This window comes from Epinephelus lanceolatus, chromosome 1 (genome assembly GCF_041903045.1).
Source record: "Epinephelus lanceolatus isolate andai-2023 chromosome 1, ASM4190304v1, whole genome shotgun sequence".
NCBI lineage: Eukaryota > Metazoa > Chordata > Actinopteri > Perciformes > Serranidae > Epinephelus > Epinephelus lanceolatus.
Window position 1 is genome coordinate 35,299,213 of NC_135734.1, and position 15,983 is coordinate 35,315,195.

At 42.5% G+C, this 15,983-nt stretch overlaps 1 protein-coding gene across 1 annotated transcript in view; it reads right to left on the minus strand.

Annotated features, from left to right (window-relative positions):
* Nucleotides 1-14,138, minus strand: part of snta1 (syntrophin, alpha 1) — a 59,898-nt gene extending 45,760 nt beyond the window's left edge. Inside the window, exons 1-2 of the mRNA XM_033627590.2 lie at nucleotides 13,755-14,138; nucleotides 1,247-1,432 (exon numbers count right to left, since the gene is read on the minus strand). Coding sequence (XP_033483481.1) covers nucleotides 1,247-1,432; nucleotides 13,755-14,037 — 469 coding nt within the window. The 5' untranslated portion in view covers nucleotides 14,038-14,138. The remainder of the gene's footprint in view (nucleotides 1-1,246; nucleotides 1,433-13,754) is intronic.
* Nucleotides 14,139-15,983: the final 1,845 nt, after the last annotated feature.

Sequence of the window (15,983 nt, forward strand, 5' to 3'; positions counted from 1 at the left end):
CAGCTCAACTCACATCACTGAATATCACTGTTAGCCTCTGTTTCGCCTCTGTGGGTGAGCTCTCTCTCAAAACACAGACTTTGACACAGAGAATATACAGATCAATAGAAAGAATAATAAAAGCAAAACAACAAAGCGTCGACTTTTATGATTCCTGATGGAAACATATTCTTTTTGAGTGGTAACGTCCTCTATTAAACATCACTCAAACTCGTGTCTTTAGATGCTCTGTGCATTTGTAGCGAGCGAATTTCCAATTCAGCCCAGTGACTTTAAGTCAGCTTGGTGGGAGATGCAGAATTCCTGTGATGCAATCAGTTGGCAAGAAGAAAGATTGATTTTTAAATCCCTTTCTTGTGTCCTCACAGCTAAAGATCACATCTCAGATTAGCCATGTTGTCTCACACCTGCTGGCAGACCGGCGCTTTTAGGCAAATATGCATAAACACATCCAGCGAGTGACTAATCTAGACCGAAAAAGGACAGAGATGCAGTACATGAGCTCTGGCAGCTCATGTGAGTTAAATAACAGCAAGTGAGAAGGAAAAAAAAACACCTGAAAATACCTGCTGACTCCACTGCAAACCCTCCTATGCACAGCAGGTCTCACCTTATAAGTTCTCCACAGCGCTCAGTTCTGACGCGAACGGCAACAAAGAACTTTCTATCGGTGTCAACAGTGTTTGATGGTCGGAAAGACTGCTCATTAGCATGCTGAGATGCTCAGAGGTGTGAGCCACAACAATATTCGCACAATTTGAGCGTTTGGTTTCCTCTTGCTGTTTTAGTTCAACTCATTATTTTGATGTTTCCGAGGAAGTCTGATCAAAGTTCTGACTTAACAGATCGTCTCTCTCAGCTCATCATATATGGCCCTTAAGGGAAAATCAAGTAAAGTGCTGGAGAAATAGAGGAAAAACATATCAAGGTATCAAAAGTTCCCATCGTTTCCATCTATGTGTCTATTTGGAGCCGTGGAGTGTAGACAGGGAAGTGCTCCTTTTTCGTGAAAGATAAGATTTTTGTTCTGTCCCGCTCTGAGGATTACATTGTTAAAGACATATGAAGCACTGCTTTGTCACGCAACACAGATAGAAGTGACATATTTTGCAAGTGTGTCTCAGATTTAACTCCTAGTTTTCTGACACCCTGTGGAAGCACAGACAAAATGGAAAGAATACAAAGACAGAAAGACTGAGTCAGTTTTGGGGTTTCCTTTTTTTTTTCTGAATGAAAAATATCTTACCTTCAAGGATGACTTCTTTGCCAGTTTTCTTCAGAGCTTGCACAGCCTCGTCGTGTGTGGCCTCCCGTAAGTCAAAACCATTGACAGACAATATGGCGTCGCCAACATAAAGCGCCTCAGTCTGGTCAGCAGCCAGGCCCTTAAAAATCTTGGAGATGAGGATCGGCATCTTGTTCTCCTTCCCACCTGCATGGCAAGAGGAGAAAAACGTTGCTGTTTCATCTTGTGCATTTACCAAGAACCTGCTGCTGCTTTACATACAGTAATTGCACATTATACACAGTCACATCCATTCACACTTGCACAGTACAGCTTCTGGGCCCTGATCAGCTTTATCAGAGCAGCTGGGAATTAAGTTATTTTCTACTTACACAATCCATGCAAAGTGCAAGTGCTTATGCTAAAAGCTTCAGTACACTGACAAACTCGAATATGGCATGTTGCTACAGGCTGTGGGAATATGATGCTGCCAGCAAATGCCAACTTCAGACTGGAAGGTAGAGTGTGCAAGTAACAGTGAGGGAAATGACGCCAGGAATAATAACTGACAAAGAAACCCAAGACAAAGATAACAGCTTAATTTATTTTAGAGATACAGTGCATCATCAGTGTCCAGCACCTGCATGTCGTTCACACAACCACTCCAACCACCAACCACTGCAATCCTCAAATTAGAGCATTTAAGGTGACCTCAGTCCCCTAAACTACAGAGAGCATATGAGGACAGACAGACAGCAGCGATTACCCTCCTGTACTAACTTCTACAGTTTCCCATCTCGCCCTCCCTTCCTCTCCCTCTCTCTCATTAAACGAAGGTCAGCTAGTAAGCTGATGGATCTGCCTCTTGCTGTGGGCCTCTACTCTTCATGAGAAATATTGTCATTAATGTCAGCTGGCAGTTGGACTCTGGCCTTCAGGCTAGTGAGAAATTATCTACAAGAGGATTACATTTAATTAATTTTAAATACATCCTCCACAGGTTGCTTCCTCTGGGTGATTCCTTTTAGATTTAACTCATGTGTCTTTCTTTGGAGGCCACTGCCTGATGCTCTTAATTAAAAAACAACACAAAAACACCATGGCTGAGATGACACGCACTTCTACTGTGCATGTCAATCAACGTGCTGGGATTTAGCAGCTACTTGACCGCACCGTGACATCAGATTGTTGTTTACTGCATGACTGAGTGTTAGAAGCGAGGTGATGGCCTGTGCTTACTGAGTCTCTGAATCGTGAGGTGTTGATAGAAATGGTGAAGTGAGGATGAGGTGAAGGGGACCTTCAGTAATACTTGTTATTATCAATATATTTCATTAAACCTTTAATCAGAATATTCTGAATCACTAAGCACAGTAAATATACTTGAATTTGGCATGGAGACATGAAGACATTCTGCCATGATAAAGATAACAACATGAAGTTCTGCACAGTGCGAAGGAAAAGAACACTGCAATGGACATCTGAATACTGTACCTAATTCTCAAGCACCAATATTCTGTCTCTGTTCAATTTATACAGCATACAGTATTCATGCAGCTGTGGTTACAAGTGGAGCTGTGGCTGTCAGACAAGAACTGAATTCATAAAAAAGAGCAATTTAATGTGTTAGGCTAAATACCCTGGAGAGACCTGAGCATGTCAGAAATTAACCTCTATTTGATAATGCTAATCAGTGGAGGACACAGGAGGGTATCATTTAAATGTTCAGCATCGCCTAACACCCTCTAAAGAGACATGGTTGCAGTTTCTGACTGCTCGGCATGGATGACCCTGCAGAAGGGCCATAAAGTTATGAGCATGGTGTTTGCCACGACACTGCTAGCCAACACTACAAACTTTACACCCATTTCCACCAAACACTTTTTATGGTATCTTAGGAACCAAAAGTAACCCTTCAGACGTGGTACCTAGACCCTAGCGTTTCCATGGCAAACAGTACTCTTCCACGTAGGCAGGGTTGTTGTCATTCACTGTATTTCCTCATTACCGGTGACACAGATGGAAGTCTGCACCCCATTTATCGTCCACAGAACGAGGCTGCACGCTGACATTTTCAGAACCAAATAAAACAGGCTGCAGTGAGAGTCTCTCTCCATGGGATATTCAAAAATGTGTGGGTTTGTGGATTTAAGCCTTCTAAGGCAAGCTCAGGGGTTAAGTGTTGCCGGAGCCCACAGGAACGACTTGAAGATCCACTCATCAATAAAAGTGTATGCCATATAAAAACTAAAGTAATGGTCAAAGTTGTCACAGAAATTTAAGGTGTGTTGATGGAGTCACTTCTGCAACTCATGCATTGAGTAATATAACAAGTTAATGTTCCACTTTAAAAGTTGCCGGCAGTCGGTCCAGTGAATTAAGTTATCTTTTTCTCCGACTGCGGCTGCTGCAAGAGGCAGCAAAACATCCTTTCATTTTATAGTTACTGTACAGTCTATTAAAACTCTCCACGGTATGAACAGTGGTTACATGAGCCTCAAAACCAGCCACAACTCAGCCCTGAACAGAGTGACCATCCGCTATTGACCAGACTGCAGTGTTCACAGCTCCACCTTTTAGTACCAGATCTGTGTGCTAGGTACCCCAACAGAGGGGGGACCAAAAATGGGGACGGTACGGAACAGTTCCATTGGTACCATCCACAACTTTTCACAGAGGAAACGGGAAAAAAAGCATACCGAACTGAACTGTACTGCAACATGCTGCTCGGTGTAAATGAGGCTTTTGTTGCTCTTTTTATTCTGAGGTATAACCAATGATTTCCGCATCTGTATGCATCAACCTGAGTTCAACTATTCCCACATGGGTTCAAATTACTGGATGCTCCCTCATTCATTTTAGGCCAAAGCTAGATCTAGTTGATGTTTGAGTCCAAGTGTTTTTTACTTTTATGTTTTCGACTTTCAGTCTGTTGTTGTCGTCCCTTTGTCTTCAGTAAAGCACTTTAAATTATGCCATATATGAAATGTGCAGTACAAATCAAACTGCCTTGTGTTAAAGCTGACTTCACTATGATTTGTAACAAAGGGAGATTGCTGGGTTTGCAAGGACAGCCAAAATATTTGGCTCTGTAGGAGGACATGGTAGACTGTGTGTGTACAATATCCCAGGGGAGAAGCTGCAACTCTACTACTATTAACTTTATGTGTGATTGTATTGCTGAGGAACTGCTGGTCTGATCAGTGCTCTCTGATACTCTGACACTCACTTGGTCCTCTGGTGTCCTGTGCTAATAAAATCCCCAAATACTGATAAGAAGGACAGCTCAGTTGATGAGTCAGCACCAACTGAGCCTGTGAGTTCCTTCAACAGTAATGAATTGTACATTTTATCAGGGTTGGAAATTCACTTTTTCATCCACCTGCCACTGTAGCTGGTGGATTCAAAACTCTACCAGCCACTCAACAGATTATCTTTGTTTTTAGGCTGGTGAGTGAAGTAAATCTTTACCAGCATTTGCCTAGTGGATGGTGCTAATTTCAAACCCTGCATTTTGCACGTGACATGCTGTATAAACAGCTGTGCAGAACACTAGGTTTGCTGATTTGTCCACACACTGTAACAATTAAACATCTTTAGCATAAGTAACATTATCAAGGATAAAGGAGATTACCGGTATGCAGGGACATACTGTAAACAAAGATTACAGTGCCATGCCAACTCTAGAAGCTTTTTGTAGCAATTTATCTCCAAGTAAGTCAACAAAAGAGACAAGACGTGACCACAAAAGTGGAGCTACCACTTTCAAAATGTTTCAACTTTGCAGATTTTCAACCAGCTCTGTATCATAACAATGTTGGTAGGATGTGTAAATGAACTGTGGTAAACTTCCCTCCATCTCACCAGCACCCAGATCTCCCTGCTCATGTCCTTGCTCAAATCCTCAAACTACAGATTCTACTTCCGCATTTTCGTATGCCTGCCACTACGAACACAGAGAATATAGAAGCGGATCAAGCGAGAGACCCGCCCCTCTACGGAAATTAAACGGTAAAGCTAAGCAGTGCTGATAAAAAATGAACCAAGATTCTGTTACTGCATTGTATTTTTCTCTCTTAAAACATATTTTTAGCTTACTTTTAAACTGTAATTCAACATTGTTTGTTACCAGCCAGCCAGCCACCATTGTTTCATGTGTTGAAACAGACATGCTCGCATTGTCTGACCAACTGGCAGGAGCATTTATTGGTCTGGTGTGGTGTGGTGCAGTGTATTCTAGTAGTTGTAGGTTTACTACCTCTTGAGCAAAAGTGAATGTCACAGCCCTTTCTCTCTGTTTTCTCTGGTTGTGTAGCACCAACTTAAAAAGTATTTGCATCTTTCTACTGCACAGACAGCCTTGTTTTATTAGAAGACCATCTTAACAGTGCAATACTTCTCTGAATATGAGAAAAAAGCGTCTGCAAGTGAATCTGATTTGAAGTAATGACACTGCTTGTTTCTCAAAAGCTGTGCTAACAGATGCCTGTAGGCTACTTATTGGCAAATCCCTAATCTAACACAATTAAGATGGAAAAATAATAATGATAAATGTATGGTTCTGAATGTCAAGTTAAATGCCCTGCTGCCCTGTGAAGCCAGTGTCCTGCTTACCGCCCCCATCCAAATCTTCCCAGCTGATCTGGGGATTGAATTTGAATGCCCCCCAGTCCCAAGTTACTCCTCTAACCTTCAGGATACCTTTGCCCTTAATTTGCACTACCATAGAAAGTGCAGTGAATTACATTGCTCTATAATCTTCTTTGAGTGCTTAAGGAATCCATAGTATAATTAGTAACACATAAACCACAGACGTTTTGTCTGTACCGCCTACATGAAGGGTTTAAAGATTTAACAGGCATCCAGCAATTAATGACCACTGGGTCAAATGTGCAGGACAGCTCCAATAGATTTAAAGTATTTATAGAATTAACAGTGGAAAAAAAAAAGTTAACAGTTGTTCCCCGATGTGCACTAACTAAAGATGAAAACATTTCAGAAAGTAAAATCGATAGAAAGCTATGCCAAACAACTACAGTACATACTACATTACTGCTGGGCTGCTGATTCAACCACAAAACTTAAGGGTCTTGAGACTTCACCAGTGATCGGCAGTAAAAGACACGGCCGGCGACCTTTCAGCTTCATTAAAACTGACATGCTAATATCTCATGTACCAAACCCTTGCTAATAAAGTGCTCACAACAGCACTTCCCACTTTGCCAACTGCAGTGCTCTCTCCTTTAGCTTGATGAATGCTGGAAATTTATGTCGAGGATCTATTTAAAGCAAATGGTCAAACAAGTCGGTAGAAGACAGCCCAGTCATTTGAGACAGTCGGAGGATAATAGTGACATCGGTGTCAAAGCGATGAGAGGATTATATTGGTGTCCAAATGACTTGGCATCTGCCTCCAAATGATGTACGGCCAATCACACATATTAATTGTAGATTTTTGGACTGATAAGGAGAAGACTTGATGTAAGTGATGATTAAAGGGATAGTACAGATTTTTTTGAAGTGGGGTTTGTGGGGGTATTAAGTACAGGAGATTGCAGCTGGCACACTCCCAATTTGGAGAAGTGGCAGGAGTGTCATCATGGAAGCTTAGCGATGTACTGCTGTGGACAGGGGCAGCTGCAAAACATATTTAAGCCACCTAAGATCCACCAAATCTACACCAGTTTAAATGTAGTCTCTATTGACAGCCATTTTAATTGCTTTACCTTTCCGTCAGACAGCCCATACCGACAGGGTAGCCATAATTGGCTTCAGTTTTCCAACCATGCTCTCGTCAAAACCACCAGACTCCATTGGCAAAAACAGTAATTTTGGCTTGCTGAACACAGGGGAGCTGCTGGTCCTGCCACAGCCTTGATAGGTTAGTTTCTTTGTACTATTGTGTGACTCTGGGGAAGCTGAACTACCCCTTTAAAACACCAAAGTCACAATATCACAAACTATATAACTGATCGAGGCAGTGGTAGACCAGCAGCCCCTGTGTTTAGTGATGTTAAATCCCTGTTTTTTTCTATGGAGTCTGGCTTCAGACTAGTTAACATTACATGATTTTCACCACGATTTTGACGTCGCAGAGGATCTTGGGAGCCACCTTGGGTCGGAGGTGAGTCTGCAGATAGTCTGCCACGACGAGTCCTCATATGTGAACAAGCCTACGAGCAAGTCGCCCCCTCGTCTGTGACTGGGACTGGATATCTGGCAAGCTAGAAAATTGAAGAAGTGTGACACGACTGGCAAAGAGCATCAGCCAATAAGAGGTGGGATACTTCCCAGGTCAGCGTGCAGGAGGACGGAAGAAATGTGAGGAGGACAAGCCGGCAATAGGGTTGCCAGGTCCGCTTATTAGCCACGACTTTGGGCTTGTTTTTTTGTAAAGTCGCGTACAAATATTGGTAGTCGCAGGCTGCATTTTTTTGGGTTTGTTTCTAAAGTGGAGTTGCTTATTTTGGCTTGCTCTCTAAACGTCACCTTTCTCTAAATATATATCCGTCGCTTCTTTTGGGCTTGTTTCCATAGCCCTGGTTGCTTGTTTCTCTCCCAAGATCTGGCAGCACTGACAAGCCGGCAAACAACAACAACAATGGCGGTGTCCACAGGATCACGGGGAGCGCGTAGTGTTTGGACTTAGGCCCTGGAGGCAGATCTGATTCAACACTGGGAAGAATATCCATGCCTTTACGATGTGTTGTCTCCAAGTTTGGTGATGTCACCGCGTTATCTGGGGCTCTGTCAGCGAGGGCTTGGTGGAGACATCTTGTGGTGTGCACACACAGGTCGTAACGCAGTTGGCGAGACTCCCGATGACAGAAACGCAAGTCGCCAGGTATGAACACTCAAAAGATTATGATAGTCTCCGCGACGCAAAATCAGGGTGAAAATCGTGTGATGTGAACTAGGCTTTAAAAGACAGGGATATAACGACTTCAGTTCCCACTTGGAAATCGCTTTGACCGTAATGTAAAGCAGTGAAAATGTTCTAAATATAGCATACATTTTAACTGATATTGATATTTTTTTAGGTGGGGCCTTTCATAGGTGGCTAATATAAGTTTGGTAGCTGACCCCTGCATGGCAGTACACTGCTTAGCTCCTGTACTGGACTGCAGCCTGCTTCTCCAAACTGGGGGCTTCCAGACAGATGTCTACTGTCTGCAATGCTCTCACTGAGGATAAGTACCTCATACAACCCTGTTTCAAAAGATCTATCCCTTTAGAGGATTTTTTTCACCTTCCGCTTCCACAAACTATTAAGTCTGACCTTGGGACAGCCGAGAGGTGAGTGTCTACAACAGTGACAAGCACTAGACACAGCACCCTTTTCAACCTTTATTGTCGTTCCTTTTCTACCCATACTTTCACGTTTACTTCCTATCTCAAATACCCCTCACTGGCATGACTGCTGAATAAACATCGCTGACATATTGTAGGAAAAATAACGTCAATATGTCTGCCACTCCTACACAACCCCCTAATCCTCCCATACTCCCTTCCAACACCAACCTTTTTTTTTCGCCTTCAACTTTTCATGTCAAACACAGTTCAGCACCCTCCAGCTGGCAGCCCGTCACTCAGCTGACAGGAGGGTGGCGGTGGCGGAGGTGGGGTGGAGCCACCAGAGCTACCCCATGACAGGTAAATGAATGGTACTGGTTTATACAACACTGACATGTACCTAATTAGGTAATTTTTTGCTAACAGTATGTGTTGTTGTGATAATGCTCCTTTCAAAGAATTCAGTGTGATCAGCACTTAACTTGGGCAAACTTCATCCGCTGAGTTGCGTGCAGTGCTAATGAACACTGGAGCAAACAGCAGAAAAAAAAGTACAACACAAACCTTCGAAATAATGCGGTTACATGTTCCTGACGAACGTGCATAGCCACATTTGGAGAGAATAATAGATTTGTTGCATAACGCTGCACCTGCGCCTTGTTACCTGACAAAAAATATTGTCTGTGTGCACATCTGAGGTGTTCTATGACAAAAGACTTTGAGGCATCAAAACATGGCTTCATTATGTTTGCTCTAAAAATACTAGCATTGATTATAACGTGCATGAAGTCACATCTAGCTGGGATAAAACACACTGTTACAGTTTAAACAATGCCAGGGAAGCTGCTAAATAAAAATCATCTTTTTGAGGTGCTGTCACTGTGACTTTAAGTGTGGTACAACTCCTCACACCAAAGTGTTACACCCAGATCTGCAGACACACACCGTACTTCACCCTGACCAGTGGGCCTGTCTAGAGATCTGGAGCCTCACTTCCTAGCCTCCCCTCTTAAATTTAGACATGTGAGAGTAAAGGTTGACTGCCTCCATGCTTTCCTCTGCAAGCTGGGGTGGGCTCCCTAAAATTAACACTAGTGGAGTACTCCACTCCCAGCCACATAGCTTTCATCTTTGGCCAATGACAACTGCCTTCTGTGGGCTGCTCACTCTCAGCTGTTCACAATGTGGTGTCAGCTAGCCCACAACAACTTCGCCCTTTACTTTCATTTGCTTCCCTGTTTCTTTTTCACACCGTACTATTTCCTACTCCTTTTTTTTTTTTTTAAATCTTTTCTTCCTTTCTACTCATTTGATCTCTATGGTTTGTTCCAAGTCATGTTTCATGCTTGCTCTTTGAGCCTTTTGCCTTTCTCTTTCTATCCCTCTTCCAGACCCTTCTACCTCCCCTCCCTTCATTGTCGCCTTTGAACACCCGGCATCACAACAATGTCACGCCGGCAGGGTGCCAGCTATGATTTTGTTTTAATAACATGCTGTCTGATTTTCAAAGCCACCCATTTCTACAAAGATGGACATTACATTTATGTCATTAGGGGCTGGCTTTGTTGTTGTTGGTGGTGGTAGCAGCGTGGGGGAACTTATATTAACATGCCACCAGCTGCTCCAATGATGAACCATTTTGCTATACGACAATGGAGTCTACAGCTGTCCGTCAAATCGACCCCACCTGTCAATACGTGCAGACTGGAGACCTGTTAACAGGTGCAGGCTTTACGTTCAAACACAATGCACATACTGTACATATCCCAATGCAGGTCCATTATTCACCATTATTGTTGTGATGAACCACACGAATCACAAACCAAAGAAAAGTGGCAGTTACAACTTAACAGGTCTAGTTTACGCCAGGTAGACAGATGAATAAATTGGCAACTAAACTGCAATAGTGATATAAATTTGCAAAAGGCAACTTAAAGCAGACAAGCAGTGTAAAAATGTCAGTCTATCTTGTTTAACCTACAAATTTGAGCTGAAATAAAATGGGAAAACAATATCAGATGCCTCTAGGAAATAAAAATCAAAACATAGCTCAGACTGCATTATCGCCATGCTGTCCCTTTTATCTTCTGTATTTACATAGCTTCCCAAAGCTGAGCCATTCCTAGTCTTCTTTATACTGAGATCTCCAGCGAGATAATAGCCTGTTGCTGCAGGTCGAGGAAACAGGACAGGGAAAAGGCTTTTATCTGCCGCTGAATGGTACACAGCGCAGGTATGTAAGCCTGGCTTGTAAGATATGGCAAGGTCGCGACCTTTTCCCATGGAGAGGTTATAGGACTAATGCTGGTGTAACTATGATGTAGCAGCAGTGGGATATAGACGCATCTTTGCTCATTCAAAGACAGTTAATCAGCAAAAAAAATCTTTTAGCAAAGCAGTTTATATCTTGTGGAAACAGTGATAGATTTACTCTAGTTTCTGTGACTCCACTTTTCTCTATGTAGTATTTAACTGGTACAGTCATACCTTTCAGTGACATGACTTTGTTTACAGCAGGTGTAAGCACCGTTCAACTATATGGCTTGAAATTAAAATACAGATAAAATATAAGTGTTTATTATGCAAAACAACTGTACAGCTACTGAGAGTTGATATGTTTTTGTTTGTCTTGGTTTATAACATGTTGGGACCACACAGGAAGGTAGTCTCAACTCAATCGCTCTGGCTTTTAGTGATTTTATTGGAGTCATGAATAACTCATATTAATCTCAAACAAAAAGAAGGATTAGTGTTACATTTAAAGGAATACTTCACCCACAAAATGTATCAAATGAGTCACACAGTGTAACCTTGAATTGGTGAAGAAAATTTTTTGTCTTGCATGCCTCCATGCAAAACTGCAAACATGTCGATTTACTATCTAATTGGAGAGCACCTTTAACATCAACAAGCCCGTATCAAAACATCCATTTACAAACACTCAAAACACTGGTGCATTATAACCCAAGTCTCATTTATCCAGTCGTATACTCAGTACTTCCCAACAAAACCTTACTATTTAAAACTGAACTGAAAGTGAAACTTCTCTATGCTCTCTTCAAAGCAGACTCCAATACAAAGGCTTTTAAGAGAAAATTGCATGTGTTTAGGAAGTAACATAGACTCACTGTATTTTGGACATCACAGTATTCCTGATACCTGTCCTTTTGACATAAATTATTTAAATAAATACTCCCAGATCCCATCACTTTTTCCTCTTTTTATCTTTTGACCACCCAAGAAAACATCTACTTCATTAATTTGAGAGAAATCAGGGTGAATTTCCACTGTGTGTTGCACAAACATGGCAAGAGACAGGATTCTGTGACTTGATGCTCCAGGGAGGGTCGAGCCTGTGTCAGCAAAACACTATTATCAGGTTGATTTTAATCATGATAAAGCTTAATAAATATGGTCATACTGCCTTTTAAGTCTCACCTTTTCCGTGAGCTGAAAACAGCACCTGTCTGGAGTACGATGAGCTTTCACCATGTCTCCAGGTAGCTTTTTCATGATTTCTCTTGAATAATTGGTCCAAAAGGTGCCAATCAAAGCTGCATTGACTCGAAAGACCCACCCCCAGAGATGAGGCCAGCAGTCAAACGTTTAAAAGTGTGTGTATGTATTAAAGCAGCAAAGTGTGCCAGGCTTTGAAGCCAATTTAAGTAGAGGCCAAACAATGGTACTGCGATTTTCGTGGTCCGTCACCTGGTGCCATTGGAAAAACCAAAAAGACTTTTTCCTATAGACTAACATTGGGGAAGATGTGTCTCTAAATCAGTGAACGTCACAACCTAATTTATTCGGTCTGATAACATTTGGAAAGTCTTTTTTCGCTTCATGCATCACTTAGCAACTTTAATACAAATGAAAAGGGGCCCGCCTCCAATGCTGTATCTAGGTCTCTTAATACATCCATGAGCAAAGCAAATAGACCATTTTAGGCCGACGTCACAATGATTGTTAGCTGTAGTCAAAACACGACTCGCCACCACAGGGCTGTAGGCTACACAGGAGTCTTAAAATGTCATCTTGTTGTGTTATTGGGAGCCAGAATAGGAGTCATGGCTCACGACTTAAATTTCATCACATACTAGCCACCGCCCATCAACAAAAACAAAGACAACTATGGTTAAATGCGATCAGATGAAAGGACCAGTCCGATGTGATCATCAAAAATGCTTGCACGTGCAGCACACACTTCATATCAGGTTAGGGAAAAAGTATTTACTGTTGTAGGGATGAATATTTTTGTTATCATTTCCACTTAATCAGAAATTGGGGCGATACTGAGATGAATACTGGATTTCTCCAGAGCACTAATGTCTATCTACCGCAGAAAGTGTCCAAACTACAGAGTCCACACTACTGAGCACACAACTGAATAAATATGATTTAGTTATACTGCAGGAGCTGTGTGAGAGTTTGTAAGCAGATGTTTTGATAGCTTGTAGTTTTGCTGTTGTTAAACATGGTCCCCAATCAATCAATATATCAATATGTTCACTGTTTTCCATGGAGGCATGCAAGAAAGGTTTTCTTTTCAAATTCAAGGTATGGTAAGGTAAGATAAGGTATTCAAGATATGCAAATAGTCATTTTGGGGGTGAAGTGTTCCTTTAACATGTCATCCTTTGGCTTTAATGAGCCTATTGGACCTATAACTGATATTAAAGACATTATTGTTAGCTATAAATCCTCCTAAAAAGCTTGTTCTGAGTGTTTCTGAAAAAAGAATCACACAAACTAATCAAAATAACGTGTTTTCCACCCTTTATCAACCTGAACCGATTAACTTTGAGTTTCACCATGTGTTGGGACAGTGTGTGTGAAGCCTCACTGTCACACAGCTAGCCTGAGATTACAGGACACAAGCTAATTGCCATCTCCGGTGACTCTGGGACACTGAAATGGTTCCCCGTTGAGGTGAGGGGACAGCGTGAGATAATCACAGCTGTCAGTTTTTCCTCTGCGCAAACTCACGTACAGTCCTACATTTATTAACTGTGAGTTAAAATGAGAATAATAATTTGTCTAAACAAAATGGCGAAGCTGAAATTATCGCACGTTTAAAGGTCAGTTTGAAGTTAGCTAAAGTTAACTGACAAGTCAACGGTCGTGTTGTCGCCGTCGTCGCACTCCCAACTCCTCGCCAAAAACTTGTGCTAACTGACGCTGACTCGCCGTTAAGAGAAGTTATCCGTTTATATATTATTGTTTTGTAATATGTCTTTACCTTTGATACTGATTCCGAGTCCTCCAACATCTTGCTTGGTAACTCGCACGGTGCGCTTCACGTTGGTGATGGTTTCCGGGACCGGGGACGAGCTTAGGTTCGGGGGGTCTCCGTTGATAGCACCGGCGGGACTCGGGCTGGGCTTTGCGGGCTCATCTGCACCCTCCCCGGGGTTTACTGTCAGCGTGTCCTCGGTTAGAGTACCCAACACCCGGATCCAGCGGTCCACGGTCACTCGAAGTTCCAGCAGTCCCGTTTTCTGCGCCTTCATCGCGGCAGCCATGTTCAACGCATTCCTGGAATAACTCTAGACGGGCTGGCAGTCCTGTAAAGAGATAGGGGGGGAGGTGGAGGAGGGATGGGGTAGGGTAGGGGGCACACACTGAAATCCTCCCCTCTCCCTCTCACCCTCTCTCCCCCTGACTCTGTCCCCCCTCCGAGGAGCTTTATCCAGTAGTAAGAAGTAAAGTTAATTGAGGGTGATACGATTAGCAACGGTGTTGACACACACACTCAAAGTTCAAAGAGCTTCTTGTTGAGTCCCCACCATTAATGAACTGTGTGCGGTTGAGTCACACATAATTAAGTTTTGATTCATTTTTATTATTTATATATTTCATGTGCATTGAACCAGCCGGGCTCAGATCACAGATCTAATTTGCAATGTGCCCAACAGACACAAAATCACTGCACTGATATATACAGGCGTCCTGTCATGAAGAAAATGAAATCAATAGTCCTCCCCATTCCAGATATACTGCCCTGCATATCCAGCAGAGAGAGCTCATATCAGGCATGAAATCTACAAAATCATCTCCAGTTTGATGACAGGAAACACGCTTATAATGGATGTGATGTTAACAGCAGAGTAGTAAATAAACCTCATTTTACCATCAGCTCAGAAGAAAGGAGCATATGTTTCTTTTAGTTCTCGTTCAAAAGGAAAAATCCAGGCTGAATTTGCCAAATGAAAAGGATACCAACTCATAAGTGCCATGACAATTCTAAGTCGTGGCAACAAATGCTCCTTAGTTAAGCTGCTTGTGGAAAATAAACCCCCCCAAATCAATACACAGCAAAATCTTAATAAAAGGTAGACACCGGACAAGCATGGTGTTCTCAAAAGGGTGGTTTGCCCGAAGCTTCCCTCCAGTAGGCACTAAATATGTTGGCAGCGCAGTATATGAGCACTGATAAAGCTGAATCAATACTGGCCACAGACCAAAACCAAAGGACCTGATGTGCCGAACGGAGTTGCATAAGAGCGAAGAGAAAAACTCCAAGAGATTGATAAAATACACATGTAGTTACTGGTAAGGAAATTTGCTGCTGGTTCTCTTTGAATTGGTGGAGCATGGCATCAATGTTTAGGTCAGGAGTTCGTCACAAATGCAGGTACTCATGGTATGGAGCTTTGGGAAATGTCCTCTATATCATCCTGAGACCCGAATTTTTGTTTGGTATGCATTTTTTATTTCTGCTAGCTATTTGGGATCAGTAGGACCCTTCAAGGATAAAAAATGAAACACTGTCGAAGATAATTAAGTCCCAATGTCCTAAAACGAGACGATAGTAAAGTCCCAATGTCCTCAAACGAGTACTTTCTAATTCTTAGCTTGTTACTGTTGCTAAAATTGGACGAATTTGTTGCCGTATCAAATTAACATTATTAGTCATAAATAAACAAGTTTCAGGTGGCATGGTGGTGCAATGGTTAGAATTGTCGCCTCACAGCAAGAGGTTCCTGGTTCAAACCCTACGGTGTGGGGTTCAAACGCAGGGTGGGGGAGCCCTTCTGTGCGGAGTTTGCGTGTTCTCCTTGCGTCAGCGGGGGTTTTCTGGGGGTACTCTAGCTTCCTCACACAATCCAAACATGTCAGGTTAGGTTAACAGGTGACTCTAAAGTGCCTTGAATGGTTGTCTGTCTCTACATGTTAGCCCTGCAATAGTCGGGCATCCTATCCAGGGTGTGCCCCATCTCTTGCCCAATGTCGACTGGGATAGACTCCAGCCGCCCCGTGACCCCCAACAGGGTAAGTGGTTACGGAAAATGAATGAATGAAAACGAGCTTCAACCATAAAATGTGATCAGGTTTTGGACCTTGTCCACTTTTGTGTCGGGATTGGCTACAGACTGAGTTGGCAGAGATGGCAGCCATCTTGTAACGTAATCTTTTACATGGATTAGTGCATTGTGCCAATTATCCTTCCACATGTTCATCGATGGAC